The 17,246-nt window shown below is 38.8% G+C and overlaps 1 protein-coding gene, 1 long non-coding RNA gene and 1 other non-coding gene across 5 annotated transcripts in view; 2 read left to right on the top strand and 1 right to left on the bottom strand.

Annotated features, from left to right (window-relative positions):
* The first annotated feature begins 5,852 nt into the window (after positions 1-5,852).
* On the top strand, positions 5,853-7,573 carry LOC103350713 (uncharacterized). Of its 2 annotated transcripts, none has more exons than XR_518624.5 (4): positions 5,853-5,867; positions 6,221-6,899; positions 7,158-7,204; positions 7,364-7,573. It is a non-coding gene; the product is annotated as an uncharacterized LOC103350713 (long non-coding RNA). The 2 variants fall into 2 exon arrangements; XR_016212292.1 differs by having other exon boundaries at positions 6,217-6,899.
* Positions 6,955-7,085, top strand: LOC127483342 (small nucleolar RNA SNORA24). The gene has a single exon (XR_007909537.1). It is a non-coding gene; the product is annotated as a small nucleolar RNA SNORA24 (small nucleolar RNA).
* Positions 7,574-7,753: 180 nt separating the features above from the next.
* The window catches only part of PRSS12 (serine protease 12), a 71,515-nt gene continuing 62,022 nt past the window's right edge, over positions 7,754-17,246 (bottom strand). The window contains exons 12-13 of one of the 2 annotated variants that reach the window (XM_089302881.1): positions 11,415-11,695; positions 7,754-9,663 (exon numbers count right to left, since the gene is read on the bottom strand). In XM_089302881.1, coding sequence (XP_089159007.1) covers positions 9,509-9,663; positions 11,415-11,695 — 436 coding nt within the window. In that variant the 3' untranslated portion in view covers positions 7,754-9,508. Of the gene's footprint in view, positions 9,719-11,414; positions 11,696-17,246 lie in introns of both variants that reach the window. The other variant, XM_051820054.3, reaches the window with a different exon arrangement.

Here is a 17,246-nt window from a genome sequence, read left to right as displayed (position 1 = left end):
CTCTTTAACTCTGCCTTTCAAATAAATAAAATCTTTAAAAAATTTTGATGAAGATATTATTTATTCTGTCATATATGTCAGTCTTTCTTCTAAATAACAAGAAATAAATTCAACTTTAAATAATAAAGAATTCCCTTGAAAGAATTAATAGCAAAATAATTTTTTCTAAAGGTTTGTTTGACAATCAGAGTTACAGAAAGAGGGAGAGACAGAGAGAGAGAGAGATCATCCATCTGCTGATTCACTTTCCAGATGGCCACAATGGCCCAGACTGGGCCAGGCTGAAGCCAGTAGCCAAGAGATTCTTCTGAGTCTCACACATGGGTAGCAGGGCCCCAAGCACCTGGACCATCCTCTGCTGCTTTTCCCAGGCCATTAGCAGGGAGCTGGATTGGAATGGAGTAGCCGGACACGAACCAGTGCCCATATGACATGCCGGCATTATAGGCAGCAGCTTTATCTATTACACACAACACTGGCCCCAGCAAAATAAGTTTTAAATGTAAAATAAATAAAATGCTTTCTATGTACCAGACAACCCTTATAAATTATCATAACAAGGCCAAAAGGAAAATGTATTAGTTTTCTTCTGCAAATGAGAAAACAGTTTTGAAAAGGATATATAACTTTCCAAAAGTCACGTGGGCAGCAAAGCCAAGGATTTGTGCCCAGACTTACCTTATATATAATTTTTCTTCCTTTACAACGTCAATTAAACTTAAGTTAAATGAATTAATGAACACAGATATAACCAATAAGCACTAGCTAAATTTATTATTACCTCCTAGAGATAAAATAAATTCTATAAAATAAATATTAAAGATTATTTGTAATCCCTTTCATGTACATTAACTTTAATAATTTCTCTTCTTAGTCATTCTCCCTCTGTTTGTCCCATGCCCTAAATAATGGTGTATAATTAAGACTTCTAATTGTTTTTATCAAATTAAGCCTTGACTTCCAGGTATTTCTTTCAGCACATTTCTGGTTTCTAAGACATATTGTTCATTTCCATAAGTTATCATACCAATAAAAGGATTTTAATCAAGAGAAACAGATAATTTATTTCTTTTTATTCTATTTTTCATAAAAACTTGCTTTACTAGAATAAATAATTACTAAGACATCTTAAATATTCACTTAGAATACTCTCATACATCATTTGAAGTCTTTTATTTGTTGTTTTTTTTTTAAGAATGTTAAAATTTTCTGATTCTCCTCATGGCATTAAATAAGTTTTGTCAATCTGTTCAAGAATCAAATAGAAATCAATCAATGTAATCTTTACTGTCTCATGAAAAACCCAAACCTCTAATATTGATACTCAACACAGTAAAGATATGCTTACTCCAGTAATAAATGTTGGTTAAAAGGGATCAACTCCATAGTTTGCCAAAAATATTTTCTCTGTGAAATGTTTCCATTAAAGAATTTGATCCCATGCTGGAGCAGAGAGGGGGACTGAATTTAAAACTTTTACAAGGAAAAATGTGTACAAAGGAAAAAAGAAAACACATTTGTTCTTTTTATTTATGACCAAGTTCAAAAATTGTGTTATTTTTCCTTTAATACCCTACTCTGAAATTCATTTCTTTGAGAACATTATGTATAATTTTCCTGAATTTTCATTTTCATTTTACTTTTACTTTTGTCATTCCATATTCCTGACTCAACATTTAATTAAACTCATGCTATATACAAAGCACTGATATGGGTAAGATAAATAACACTACATCTTTACCCTTTAGTAAATTGGACAAATACTCCATGTCCCAAAAGATTGTCTACTTTGGTATATACCACATTCACAATGTATTAATTCAAATACTTCAGATAATTGATTGACTTGCTATGCTAAAACCTATATTCACCAAGTTCACATATCAAAAGGTCTAGTATATTTCATTTATATTTATGTAATATGCATTTGGAGAAAAGTTGTTCCTTTCTAGTAGAATCTATGGTTTTTTTCAGTATTCACTATTGAAATTATATAAAACCAGAGCTAGAAGGTATAAAATATTTGATATTCTGAAATTTCCATGTTATTATCCACATAAATATGGATACATTCACACACAATAATAAATGAATATAGTTAATTCAAAACCAGTTAGGGATTTAAACATATACCTAAATAACAGGATAATGGAGCCATCTAGTGGCTTCACAAAAATTGAGCTTCATGTAATTTTGTTACATTCCATCAAGTTTTACATAAATATAAGCTTGTCTGTTCAAATATATATTTACAATTCTTATGGATTGTGGGTCAAAGTAATTTTGGAGCTGGGATAGTAGAGTAAATGTTTGACATTGTGAATCACCTGTAATATTGATTATATAGAGAAAAAATTTTAAAAAAAGAATTCTAGCAAGTGTTCCTCAACTTTTCAAATTATTTTAATGTCTAGTATGAAAACATTAGATACTTCACAAGCCATCTACTATGGAAAGAAAGAAAAAGTCAAGCTTTTGAAATGTTAAATATCTAATGAAATAACACTGCAATGTTGGGGCAAGCATTGTGGCTCAGAAGGTTAAGCCACCACTTATAAAGTCAGCAGCCCATGTTGGAGTGCAAGTTTGAGTCCCATCTGCTGCATTTCTGATCCATACATATATATGCATACATATATATGCATATAAAATAGATGTTCCATGATATCAAACATTTACTCTAGAACCAAGCTCCAAAATTCAAAATTCTTTTGGCTCCCTACTACCTCAAAATTCACTGATCTGAGGCTGGCATTGTGGTCTAACAAGTTAAGCTGCTTCTTGTAACACCGGCATCCCATACAGGTTCCAATTCGAATCCCAGCTGCTTTACTTCTAATCCAGCTCTCTGCTAATGTGCCTGAAAAACCAGGAGAAAATGACTCAAGTCCTAGAGCCCCTGCACCCATGTGGGAGAACTGGATGAAGCTCCTGGCTCCTGGCTTAGCCTGGCCAAGCTCTGGCTGGCCGTTGAGGTCCTTTGAGAAGAGAACCAGAAGATGCAAGACTCCACTCTCTGTAACTCTGCCCTTTAAATAAACAAAATGAATCTTAAAAAAAAAAAAAGAAAATTGATCCTACTTGCCATATTTTCTTTTTTTTTTTTTAAGATTTATTTTATTTTATTTGAAAGAGTTAGAGAGGTAAAGCCAGAGAGAGAGAGAGAGAGAGAGAGAGAAGTCTTCCATTCCACTGGTTCACTCCCCAAATGACTGCAACGGCCAGAGTTGAGCCGATCCAAAGCCGGAGCCTCTTCCGGGTCTCCCACACGGTTGCAGGGGTCCAAGCACTTGGGCCATTTTCCATTGCTTTCCCAGGCCACAGCAGAGAGCTGGATCAGAAGTGGAGCAGCCAGGACTAGAACCCGCACCCATATGAGATGCCAGCACCGCAGGGGCAGCTTTACCTGCTAAGCCCCACCACATTTTCAATGTCCCTCATGCTTCTCTTATATGAAAGTTCATGGAAGAATGGAATTAAAGGTAAGTTTGATTCAATGAAGATTTTTTTTGATTCAATGAAGCTTTTTAAACCCATGCAGGTGTTTTTGTTTGTTTGTTTGTTTGTTTGATAGGCAGAGTGGACAGTAAGAGAGAGAGAGAGACAGAGAGAAAGGTCTTCCTTTGCCGTTGGTTCACCCTCCAATGGCCGCCACGGCTGGCGTGCTGCGGCCGGCGCACCGCGCTGATCCCATGGCAGGAGCCAGGTGCTTCTCCTGGTCTCCCATGGGGTGCAGGGCCCAAGGACTTGGGCCATCCTCCACTGCACTCCCTGGCCACAGCAGAGAGCTGGCCTGGAAGAGGGGCAACCGGGACAGAATCCGGCGCCCCGACCGGGACTAGAACCTGGTGTGCCGGCGCTGCAAGGCGGAGGATTAGCCTAGCCGCGGCGCCGGCTTATGCATTTTGTTCATAATACACATTCTCTGTGAATTTGTTGACGACTTCTTGTATGCATGAATATCGAAATTTTTTGCAGCAAAATGGATTTCTCTTATATGCATTCTTCTATGAACTTTTTGAAATATTTGTGTATTATCATTCCTTGCTGTAGACATAAATTCCATAGCAAATCTATATAACCATTTCCTTGCATGCCTTTCTCTTCTGTCAGTTCCACACTGCATCTATGAAGATGAGCTTGATATAGAAAAAAATACACCATCATGATAAAGATCTGAATTTAAATGCAGTAAAAGAACTCAAGTGAATCCCTCATGACTCAGAACCCAACTGTATTTCCAAGTCTACTGACACTATCTCCTAACCATACCTTTTGCTCATTCCTCAAATTCCCAACACTCTCTCTCCTATCCTCACTCCCAGTTGATGAAAAGAAAACAAAGTTATTGGAGAACATTCCAAAGTTCATTCACCTCCCAGACAGTACTCCTGTCTTTATACATGAACTGATTAAACTACTCTCTTTGGGTAACTTCTACCTTTGTTCACTAGATTCTATTTCATCTTCAATGCAAATCACCAAATCTCTCTTTCATCATCAATGATTCCATTTCTATTGAATCTTTCTCTTCAGAATACAAATATGCTTTAAGTTCTCTTATTATTTAAAAAAGAAACAAAAAACCTCTTGATCCCACATCCCTTTCCAGATACTGTTTTATTTCTTTTCCACTTTACAGTGTTATTCCTCAAGAGTAATCCACATCCAAGGTCTCTCATTATCTTCCCATTCTCTCTGAGACTGTTCTTAACAAGGTCCCAAATAGCCTTCATATTGTAAGGTCAACCTTGAAAAAGTTTTTTAAAATTAGGAAATGATTTTAAATGATTTTAAATGAATCAATTATTCATGGTGCCCTAGCCATTTAACCCGATGGAAACACTGATTTAAAATCTTCAGTAAGATGTTATAGTTTAGCATAAATGAATAGTGTTATGGGCCCAATTGTGCTCCCCAAAATTCATATATTTAAGTTCTAATCCCTGTACCACTGAATGTGACTGTATAAGAGAAAAGGTCCTTAAAAATGGTAATTCAAGTTAAATGAGGTCATTAGAGTGTGCCCTAATCCAACGTGATTTTTACAAAGAGGTGATTGAGACAGACAAGTACTTAAGGAAAAAAGATAAAGGGAGACAGCTGACTTCTACAGTCCATCCAGGGATAGAGTCCGCAGAAGAAACAGCCTGCTCACCTCCACTCCCAGCCTCCAGAACTGTGACAAAATAACTTTGTTAAGCCAGCCATTCTGCAGTATTTTGTTCTGAAAGCCCGAGCAAACTGGTATAAAGGACTATTTAGCAATTTTAAATGATATGTTGTTGGGCCAAACTGCTTACTGTGATTCCGTATTTAAGCCTTTATCCTAGATAGTTCTTTTGGCCCATTAGTGAGAGGAAGTGAGTGAAGTGAGGTGTGGTGAGAGATACAGGGTGAAATATGGGGAGCCTCAGAAAATGCTCTTGTTCTTTCAAATTAAAATTTATCTCCTATAGGCTTATTCATTCTGATCCTTACCAAAACAGCACTTTATGCTATAATTCAATTCCTTCCCCCAAAAATTACATAATGTCTTCATGGAGTTTCTGTGAACACCTCCGGAGCCACTTTATTCGCTTGACATTTTCAAACCATTTTCCCTGAAAGCAACTGAGGCAATTGCTGTCCCAGGTGGTCTGGCACTAAGGAAAAGCTGTACCCGGACTTTTTTTTTTTTTTTTGTCGCAAACCCGGAGGGAAAGAAAAGTATAAAACGACGCCCAGTGTCTAACACTACAACTTCTCCTCAACATTGGAAATTCCACTTCACAACGGCAGCAGCTCCACCCTTTCTGTAGTTGCACCTTGAAAAGTACAGCAGGGGAATGAAGGCCCGCGACACAGCAGCGTCCCAGAGCGGCCAGGTGAGGGCAACAAACTCCCGTCAGACCGCGACACGGGCCCTGCTAATTAGCGCTAACGTCCTTTCCTTTTTCTAATCTCGTGCTTTCGAAATCATTTGGTGACGGTGCAGTACTGTCAATACACCAAAGAGAGTAGAGCAAAACCACAGGAAAACAAAAGAGCCGCCGGAAACGCCGGCCCTTCGGGAGCAGCAATTCGAGCAGGAGGGGAAAAGAAAAAAAAAAAAAAAAAACTACTTCTGTATAAATGAACCTACTAAAAGGCTAAGAAGAGAACCGTTTCGGTAACAAAGTGACTTCTACCATAACTATTCTACACAAGAAACCACACAACTATCATCCTTTTCAGTCAGCAGGCAACCAAGAGCGTTAAGATCTCGCCGTCCCGCGATAACTTCACGGCGCTCACCTTATGCGCATGCGCCTGAAGTCGGCGCTCGGAAACTGGCTCAGACAATGACGACGGTAAGGGCAGAAAGAAGCCGAGAGAAGGGAGGGGCCACCAGGAAGGTGGTGGCCAATGGGAATGGTGGAGCCGAGGCGGACTGGGAGGGGTGGAGCGGAAGGGGAGGGCGTTGGGTCCCGCTCTTCCTTTCGCGTCCCCAGGAATACGTCATCAGCTCTATAAGAGGGCGTGAGCGCAACAACGCGGCCTTTTGCAGCCGGGAGCGGACGCGGTGGGTGCAAGTCAGCGTTTGTCTTGTGCGCTAAAATGATAGTTGGGACGGAACTTTTTCGCTTAATCAAAATGCAGGAATTCCAAGAATCTCGTTATAGTGGTAGGTCAGGATCATTTTTGAAAACTTTGAGGCAGGCGAGCCCGAGCGGACTGAGGCGCACGTTAGATGGCGGGGTGACCACGTGGAGCCCTGGAGTCTGAGCCCCAGCCAGCGCGGGCCGGGCGCCCTCGGAGATAGATTCGGCGCACCTGTTGACTGCGTGAAGGGCTGTTAGCTGCTCTGTCGGCGAGTCTAGTCTCGCTACGAATTAGTTCCAGAGCCCTCTGAGACCCGTCGCAGCGAGACCTAGCTGGTGAGTACCATCTCTGGTAGAAGTTGTGCTTGGTAATCGGCTCCGGACTGTGGATCTCCATGTGTCTTTGGGACCTGTCAGCCGTGGCAGTCTCCCTTCCTAGCCATGGAAGAGCATATTCTTGTTTATTGGCAAAGCTGTCACCATTTAATTGGTATCAGATTCTGACTTGCACAAGTAACATTCTTAAATGAAGAGATTTGGAAGGGTGCCTTGTTATTGGGTACACTTTTCTAAACTTGTTCAAAATCTTTCTAGGAACTTGAACTAGATTGTTCGATGGGTGATGAAGAACGTTAAAAAAGGTACGTTTCCACATACCCACATTTTTACCTTAATCGGACTCTTGCCTCTGAGATACCAGCAATAGCCTCTGAATAGAAATTGGGATTAGCTGCTAAGGTGTCAGGACAGTGAGGGAAGGATGGAGACCTGAGTTTTACATTACTGGTTTTCTTTTGCAGATGCCAAGAAGTCCAAAGAGATAAAGGTGAATAATGGCAGCGTCCTGCAGTGGATCACCAAACTTATTGCTGGACAGAATGAGTGTTTAGAATGGTTTTTTTTTTTTTTTTTTTTTTTTTAGAAACTGGTACTGTGTTTTCAGTGTAGCACCTCAATTTGAAGGTGCTTCTTTGATGCAATGAAATAAAATGCTTAATTTTTGTAGGTAATCAGTGTTGCTTGACTGAATTGTAGGTGGGAAAGAAATTTAAAAATAGTGATAGGTACCTTCTGCTTGTGGTTTAGCAGAGGTTATTACAGCACTAGGAAAAAAGTAATGTATGTAAAACTACCAAGTTACCCCCAAGAGAGCAGTTTTCCTGTGCCAGGCAAAAGATACTGCGACCACACAAGGTAGAAAGTAATACTTTATTACACAAATAGAAAACTTGGACTTAAAGATCCAAGTCATACTTGAGACCAACATGGTTATAATAAAGGCATGTTTTATGAACGTTGTGACAGCTCAGGATTGAGTGAATTGCAGGTTGCCTGTTTGCTGCCCTTTGTTTGGTGTGCAAATCCCTGATCTATTTAGAATTTCCACAGAAGTGTATGTCACACCATGACTAGTTAGAAGGGCAGACAGAAACTTAAGGTGAAAGTAATGGTTTCACCTATATTGCACATTCCCCAAGCCCTTGGTATAAGTGCACTGTACACAAATGTAGCTTTAATCAAACTCCTGGTTTTTTAAAAAAAATGTTACTCCTGCACACAGCATCTTAAGTCTATAAAGTAGTACCCACAGGTTTGTGTGTTAATACAAAAACGGAAGGACAGGATTCGATTAAGAAAATGGAAACCTTAATGGTGTCCAGCCATTTAAGGGGGTTATTTACAACTGCACTGCTTTGTATATTAACCTCTTATTAAGCTACTTGGGTGTTTGGGGAAGGATCTCTTAACAGCAATAATTTACCCATTGGCATTATATAAGAATGTCCTGTTTCCCAGGCAGCTATTCAAATAGAAAGCTAGGTGGCTTAACCATGGAGGGGAAAACCTACACCATGAACACTAGGACAACTATTCCCCAGTGGTATGCCCTGCAACTCGGCCTGTTAACTGTAAGAAAGCCAGGGCTTTAGGCTTAGCATTTTGTAATTTCTGAGTTACACAGCAACTTAATGTGCCTGCCAAGTTTTATTACTGGTTTGTGCATTTATACTAGTTAACAGGATTTCTGTGGGGTTAGTCTTGGGAAACATCCTACATAGGTAAATTACCAAAAAGTTACACTAGGTGGTGCCATTGCACCATAACTACATGACACTTGGGGAAGTTAGTAATTACTGGAAGTCAAATGGTTCATCAAAGTGATCAGAGTAGATATGTTAGTATTTTTGATGGGTTGTAAATCTAACTGGCATCTCATGTTAAATCCTAGATTTTACATTGACTTAGGGCAATTTTTCATATGGTTTCCATCATGCTTGGAATTTATTGTGACAGGCAAATGTCCTTGTGGCTTAATGGTCCTATTCAGCCTGTAAGTTTAAAATGGAATTTGATTTCCTCACTTAATAAGCTATAGAGATGATGCCATGAAGTGTGAAGATTCCTGGTCACTTTCGAAAATATCAATACACATAGTGATACTTGTTGGAAGTTGTGTCATGAAAGAACTAAAAAATGGGTTAATATACCATGTTGCTTCAGTGTCAAGGAATTCTCAATCCAAATAAACATAAAACAGCCTTACTGTAAATTCAATATAAAAACAGTCTGGGAACTGTTTAAGAAGGCTTAGATGAAAATTAAGAATTTAGTCTCAGGTGGAATTTGGTTAAGAAACAATGCTAATGGATAATCAGTGTTACACTGAAGTATGCATGATCAAAAACTTCACAAATTCTGAAGCCACAAAAGGTGTACCAGTTTCATCAATAGCAGAAAGCAGAAACAATTTCAGTCCCCAGTAGTTGTCAACTTGGCACATTAGTATTGGAGACTAGAAGTTCCACATCAGTCTATGCACTATGTCCTGTTGAGGTTTTCTACAACTTAAAGTTTGGCGACACTTTTTATCCAAGGGACAAAGGATGAGACTCTGGTGTAAACTCCAGGAGAATCCTTGACTCCACAGCCATACCCCCAGGAGGTCACCCCATATACCACCCAGCTCCCCCCAGACCTTTCACACACGAGTGGTCCTCCGCTGTCTCCTTGGCAGCTGTCCACACGTTGGTGTTCATGGAGGTTTCCAGCACACAGCATTCTTCCTGTGAACTGGCCTTTATATCGTTCTTCACAAAATCTCTTGGGAAGTAAGGGGACGGCTGCTTGCTGTAGTGTTCTTGAATAGGCTCGTCCTACTCAAACCAAATATCTGAGTTAGTCAAGGAGATTCCAGCTACAGATCATAACACTTAACAGTGGTCTTTCGGTAGTCTTGAAAATAAAATCCTTCTTTGTAACAACAGTGTAGTTTTAAAATTGGCAACAACCCTAAGTGGCATAGAATGTTGGTCTTTTTGAATGTTGACACTACTCCACTGTTAAATTTATGTCCCAGTAGTGAATTCCTTGGCTTTTTAAAAAATGTAAGCTAAAGAAAACATCTGTGCTGGCTTTAATATTTCAATTCTGCATATTAAAGTTAGAATGTACTCATGCTGGTTTTGCATTAGCACATCCATTCCTCTAAGATCTTTGACTTCACTGAGTATGAGAATTGTAAATAATTATGAATAAGCACTGAAGTGGCGATTGCTGCCCTAAATATTCTATAAGAAAATAAAACATACATTGCGCAAAACAGTCAGATTTTACCACCTGAAAAGTGTACTCAATTTGCTGGTAAGCCACTCATTCCTTGTTCAATGACAAAACTGTATAATTGATATGTCCTCCTTTCCTTGGCTATCGAGTCCAATAACAATAAGGAAAGTATAAAATTCACTTCCTTGTTCATCTAGAAATTCAGATTTGATACAGAAAAGTGAATGCACATTTAATCAGTTCTATTAGACCGGCATTCCTGGAGACTTCACAGTTTGCCATCAAGCCATATACCCTGCCTGCCCAAATCATTCAGGAAATGTTTCTTTAAAAACAAACAAAAATCACAGTTTATCTCTGTATAGATCTCCAATGTTTTCTTAGTGTTCTACACATATTCTACATTTTGCTATAATGAAATAGCTTGAGCCTAGAGTCCAACAGGGTGAAATAAATACAGGTACAGTCACTAAGTAAGCTCCTGTGGTAATTACTACCTGTAAAAATATACTTATTTGATGCTTTTCAGAAACACAATTACCATTGTACTTTCTTAGTGGAGAGCAATCAGCTTTTCACTTCCCATTTAATAGTCATTTTTTTTTTTTTTTATTTGAACACCTCCAAGTGAGACCTTGGGCCATTGTTTCAAGGCCCGTCACAAGCATTAGCTCATAAACACTGATGTATCACCTAGGACAATGTAAAAAGCTGCATTCATCTTTGAGCATAAGGTAAACATCACTCTTGGCTGGGGACTGCAAGGTATGGGAAGGGAGGATAAAAGGGAAACTTCTGTTTCTCTTCAACTTCAGCCTCAGCAGCTCTACTTTTACGTGCTCTATACTTAGGAATCCTTCATACAATCCGTTTGAGTAAAGACTTCATGGCAGAGAAACAGACTAAACACCAGAACCTTTTGGAGTAGACACTGCCAGGCCTAGTTTTTGGGATAAGGTCTTCAAATCTCCCTCCAGCATCTTGCTTAAGCTTGTCATAGTTGGTCTCTCTCTCTTTCTTGGTAACTAAAATTAATAGGGGATTGTTCACCCCTAAGCTCCACAGGCAACTCAGTTCCTCAGTTTGTGCTGAAGTTCTAGTTGGAACCAACAGTACACCCCCCCCCCCAATGTTATGAGCCCATATTACATGTGTGCATTTCACACTTGGCAGAATGTCCAAATAATTAAACCTGTACCCATTTTCAGAAGTTATCTATTGCATTTGTGTGGATAATACTAGACAAAGGTGTCTAGCTTCCCTCATTTGCTCTTTTGTTGCTATTACCTGTGTCTCCCCATCCTGTTATGTAACAATTGGAGGCTGTTTTCTGTGGCCTCTCTCTCCAGAATGGCAAACAGGCTGGCAAAACGTGGCTACTGAATCTGACACATTGCTCTTGTGATCCTTGTAATTGAACCAGGGCAATGTCATAGTCACTGCTATGTGGTTGGTACTCCTTGTGAATCACGATCTGCTGAACTCCAATTTCTTCTTCAAACTCTTCTGGTACCAGAGTATGATAATCCCCGATCCGAACAGCATAGTTCCTGGTGCTGTTCCCATACCTGAGAGGCAGAGAGAGCCAGTGAGAGGTGTGTTTTGGAAATTGGTGACTGTCAGGAAAGTAAATGAAGATAAAATTTTCCAAGCCTTTCTTCCAAATCAGTAGCCCCTTTTGCAAATTTAACATTTCCATTTCTCTGACCCACCACTCCCAGTCTTCTACTCGAAATTCATTGTGACCATACTTCATCTTCATTTCACTGTAACCCATGTTACCAGCCAACTATTTTCTGAGAAGAAACAAATGTTGAGTAAGTGGAAAAAGGGGGATAATTATTAAAACTGTCATTTCATTTTTTAAAACTTTTATTTAATGAATATAAATTTCCAAAGCACAGCTTATGGAGTATAATGGCTTCCCCCCCATAACTTCCCTCCCACCCACAACCCTCCCCTTTCCCGCTCCCTCTCCCCTTCCATTCACATCAAGATTCATTTTCAATTCTCTTTATATACAGAAGATCAGTTTAGCATATATGAAGTAAAGATTTCAACAGTTTGCACCCACATAGAAACACAAAGTGAAAAATACTCTTTGAGTACTAGTTATAGCATTAAATCACAATGTACAGCACATTTAGGACAGAGATCCTACATGAGTAAGTGCACAGTGACTCCTGTTGTTGATTTAACAAATTGACACTCTTGTTAATGGCATCAGTAATCACCCTAGGCTCTTGTCATGAGTTGCCAAGGCTATGGAAGCCCCCTGAGTTCACCGACTGATCATAATTAGGCAAGGTCGTAGTCAGAATGGAAGTTCTCCCTTAAGAGAAAGGTACCTCCTTCTTTGATGACCTGTTCTTTCCACTGGGATCTCACTCGCGGAGATCTTTCATTTAGGTCATTTTTTTTTTTTTTTCCAGAGTGTCTTGGCTTTCCATGTCTGAAATACTCTCACAGGCTTTTCAGCCGGATCCACGTGCCTTAAGGGCTGATTCTGAGGCCAGAGTGTAAAATTGTCATTTCAAACTATTAATATTTTTCGTTTTTGATTTTCTCAACTTTCCCAGTTAGTTGCCCATGAAGCTCCATAAGGGCAGAAACCATGTCTGATCTTGTGTCACTCAGAGCACTTCTTTGTAGATACACCCATTTACCCCCCTTCTTGTGAACTGAATGCAAACTCAAATCATATTTTCAAGTCAACATATAGTCAATGTATTCTTTCCCCTCTTTTAAATCCATATTTGGATGTCACTTTAAGGAAGCCTACTCTGATACCTTCATATTGAAAATTTCAACCCACTTTTTTGTCCTCCCATCCCCAGCACTACCAATATTCTTAATCTCTACATTTCCTTTTTTATGAACTTATGATTTTCTAACAAATCGCTATTTGTTGTATTTATTGTTCTGTCTCCCTCTGCTTGAATGAAAGGTATCCTAGGTCAGAGATCTTACCTGTGGTTTTTGCTAAGGAATCTTTAAAGAGAATAATGATGACTTTCTTAACAGGAAGGCAGTACGTATTTGTTGACTTATTGAATGAATGCATGTCTAGTGTGTATTTTTCTATGACAACCTATATTGTTTTAAACACAATATTTACTACCTGATAGCTTTCAGACTCTTTTTCACTCCTTCATTGTCATGCCCCTAGACATTGTCAAATGTTCCTGGTGACACATCATGGGGTATTCAAAATTTCCCCATCTGAGAACAACTGAGCTAGAAGATGTAACTCAGCCCATGTCGTGGTTACTGCCTTATTCTTGTGGAAAATTATAGCATCTTGTTCATGTCTTGCCCCTGTACCACTACTTAAAACATTCTGTAATTTCCTAAACTTTTCCCTTTTAGTTCCCTGATTTATATTTTACTCTTCTGCAATAAATGTATTCTCCACCTCATCTTGGCCACATACCCCCAACATGACACCTACACCTATGTTCATCATATACTACACAGTTCTGAAATTTTGATAGCAAGCATCTCATACTTGGCCTATCACATTTTATCTTACAGTATTTATTGATTTACTTATTTGGAAGGCAGAGTGATCAGAGGAAGGAACGCGGAGAACAGAGAGAGTTCTTCCATCTGCTGGTTCACTCTCCAAATGACTGCAATAGCCAGGCCTGGGCCAAGCTGAAGCCACTAGCACAGAACTCCATCTTGGTCTCCCCACATAGGTGGCAGGGACCCAAGTACTTAGGCTGTCTTCTGCTGCCTTTCAGGGCACATTAGCAGGAAGCTGGATGAGAAGTGGGGCATGTGGAACTCAAACCAGCACTCCAATGTGGGATGCCACAGTCACAAATGGTGGCATAAGCCATTGCACCATGGCACCCACCCCTGTTAGAGCTATACATACCTTCAACCTCACTGGACTTAAAAATCTTTGGTCCCCCTAGTTTCTGTTTGTGTCTTTGTTTTTTAAATTTCAATCTCACTGTGCTTATGACCTCCTTTCATATCTGGTTTGGAGTCCACCATCCATTACCACAATCACTTATTTTTTGTAAAAGCTTTCAAGCCTTCTTTTCCTTTTGCATACCAAAACTCCAACCTGTTTTGTTAACTCCCCACCTGATTTGTGTTGGCATCTGACTGTTGAAGGGAAGCAGCATACATTTAACAAACCTCACCTTAGTTTTCTGACCAAAAATTGAGTCTTCCACTATTGTAAGGCCTATGTTTGAATGTATGTTTAGAGAAGTTAGTGTTCAAAGGCTCAGAATCTTCTACTGACTGCCTATTTAAAATATATCTTCCCACTTACTCCAATAATATTACTGGAGGGGATATGAACTGCCTGAACATTCTAATAGCCCTAAGTATACCTTAAGCTTACATCACATCCTAAAAATGTAAAAAGTAATACTGGCAGCCTCGGAGAATAATCAAGTATTTAAATAATTCACTTTCATTTCCATGCACTAATATTATTAGCATATTATAAAAATTTAGAGTGACCTATTAATATTCAGATATTTCTTTATAATATTGCAAAAATGCACTTAATATCAAATCACTAAGACATTTAGATTTTGTAAAGACAATATATTTAGTATTCTTTTTTCATAGTGAGGATTAGCTGGGTGTATGTTATCCTTTTAGCACATTTTAAGTGCTCCAATATCCTTGTAGCTAGTGGCTACTATATTCAAGCTACTATATTCAAGCAGCCCCAGATAATTTCTTAAATCCCATTCCAACAATTCAGCAACACTTTCACAAAAAAATGTATTGCAATTATTCTTGTAACAGAGCTTTAATGAATGTATGTTACGGACTTTTAAAATTATTTATGAATTTATTTATTTGAAAGAGCAGTAGCAGATGGGAAAGGGTATTTTCCATCCACTGATTCACTCCCAAGATTGCATTAACAGCCAGAAAACTCCATTTGGGTCTCCCACATGAGTGCTGGGGCACAAGCACTTGGACCATCTGCTGCCGCCTTCACAGGCACAGTAACAGGAAGCTGTCTTGGAAGCGGGACAACAAGGACTCAAACTAGCATCTTACTGTTGGAAGCCCACATTGCAAGCATCAGCTTAACCCACTGGCCCATAATGTTGAACTGTAAATGACTTATTTTTTAAAACATGCATGTCCTCATACATACTTGCACTCCTATACTCTAATCTCCAACTTACTGAACTCAAACACGTACCTTCTTACCAATTCCCATATTATAACAAAGCTATCAGAGAAGTTTCTATTTCATAAAAAAAATCCCAATAAAGGTAAAAACCTGCTCGTTTAATGCTAGCTGTTGGTCTTCCAGGGTCACCTCTCCTAGTGGGAGCTATCCTTAGGGATAACACTTTGAATGAATTCACAATTCATGGACTAGAAAAAAACACTTATTATGGTTCAAGAAAACATATACAGACAGGATAGGCATTTGGCCCAGCAGATAAGGTACCACTTGGAACACCCACATCCCATATTGGAATGAGTCCTAGCTTTCCTCCTGCCTGATTCCAGCTTCCTGTTAATGCACATCCTGGAAAGCAGGGATGATGGCTCATGTGCTTGGGTCCTCGCCACCTATGTGAAAGACGTAGACTAAGTTCCAGGCTCACAACTTCAGCCTGAACCAGCCCTGACAGTTGCAAAAATACAGAAAGTGAACCACAGGGTGGGAGAGCTCTCTGTTTCTCCTTTCCTCCTTCTCTGTCTCTCCCATCTCTCTCCTCTCACTTCTCTATCTCTCTCTCTCTCTCTCGCCCTCTCTCCCCGTTCCTCCACTCCTCCCTTCTTCTTACCTCCCTCTCAAGTAAATTCTCAAAGGAATTCTCTTTTTGATTGTATTTTAAGGTCTTTCTAGTTGAACTCTTGTTATTTTTAATATATTTTATTATATTCAAAAAATGGCTCAAATATTTCAGCTTTTGGCTGACACATAATTCAGTTGTTTGCTTTACTGATTTCAACTCCCCCTCATATAAAAATTGGATGAAATCCCCAAACTTGAGTAAGAAAGGACTGAGACACAGCAGTTTAGTAAAATCCAATATCCTAGTTCCTCTGATAGTCTAGGGTTAAAGTAAACAAAAGTAAAAAAGTTAATAGAATTTAAAATAGAATAATTAATTTAGGCCAAAGGTCATATTCTTTGTGTTTGTACTCTACATGGATTCATCTCTATGAGAAAACAATATTTTATGTCAGCATGTTCACATCTGCTATGACTATAATCTGTTATTCTCTGTTGTCTGGATGAAACTCAAAAAGTAGTTGATCAAAGTTGCTTGTATAAATGGTTCCAAGTGCTTAGGGAGAAGAACCTCAGAACACTGCACTACCTCTTACATATATAGGGTATACTCAGCAAATGGTTTTAGTGTGATTTATTGGTACCGTGTTTGTCACCAAAGACCACATTCTTAAGAATTCTATTTTACCATGTACTATGTTATAATAGAACATAATGTTAAGCATCTGACACACTGTGCTCATAAAAAGTAGGTCTCATTACCTCTGTGGCTGATCTTTTAATTACAAAGGTCTAGAGGTTTCTAATTTTCAGAGCAATAATATCTAACAATTTCCTGCCAATGTGGAATTTCTAGGCAAGAAACCAAAAAGATAAAATCAGGTAAAGTTATATTCTTGGGCAAATCAAAGCTGAAGTAGAATTTCAAAAATAAGAGAGCCCTTGTTTCAGATATATTCATTCTTTCAAAATTATATTTGTTTTCAGAGTAAACAATTAAAAGGAATTAGTCAAATGTGAAAATATTTTTATCAATTATATTGCTGCACTACTACAGACACAAGGTTATTTCATGATACTTAATACTTGTGATTTAGAAACAAGCAATATATATTGTGTAAGAGCCACAGCACAGCTACAACAAAACTTAATCTATCCAAGTTTCTACTTCAAATGCCAATAGGGTACTGCAATCCAAAATCTGTATTGCATTAACACTAGGAAAAATGAGAAAAATTAGATAGATCTTTAAGTAATGATTCATCAAGTACTTGAGTTACTTGACATGGAAGTGTTTTAGACTATGAGGGAACAAGTACTGGATTACTACAGGTCTGCCAATCTTCTAGTAATGTACCATTAAAGAGAGTATCCTATATGAA

The sequence above is a fragment of the Oryctolagus cuniculus genome, chromosome 8 (genome assembly GCF_051225735.1).
Source record: "Oryctolagus cuniculus isolate XC-2025 breed Fujian yellow rabbit chromosome 8, ASM5122573v1, whole genome shotgun sequence".
NCBI classification, from domain to species: domain Eukaryota; kingdom Metazoa; phylum Chordata; class Mammalia; order Lagomorpha; family Leporidae; genus Oryctolagus; species Oryctolagus cuniculus.
This window is presented reverse-complemented; position numbering and strand designations above follow the sequence as displayed.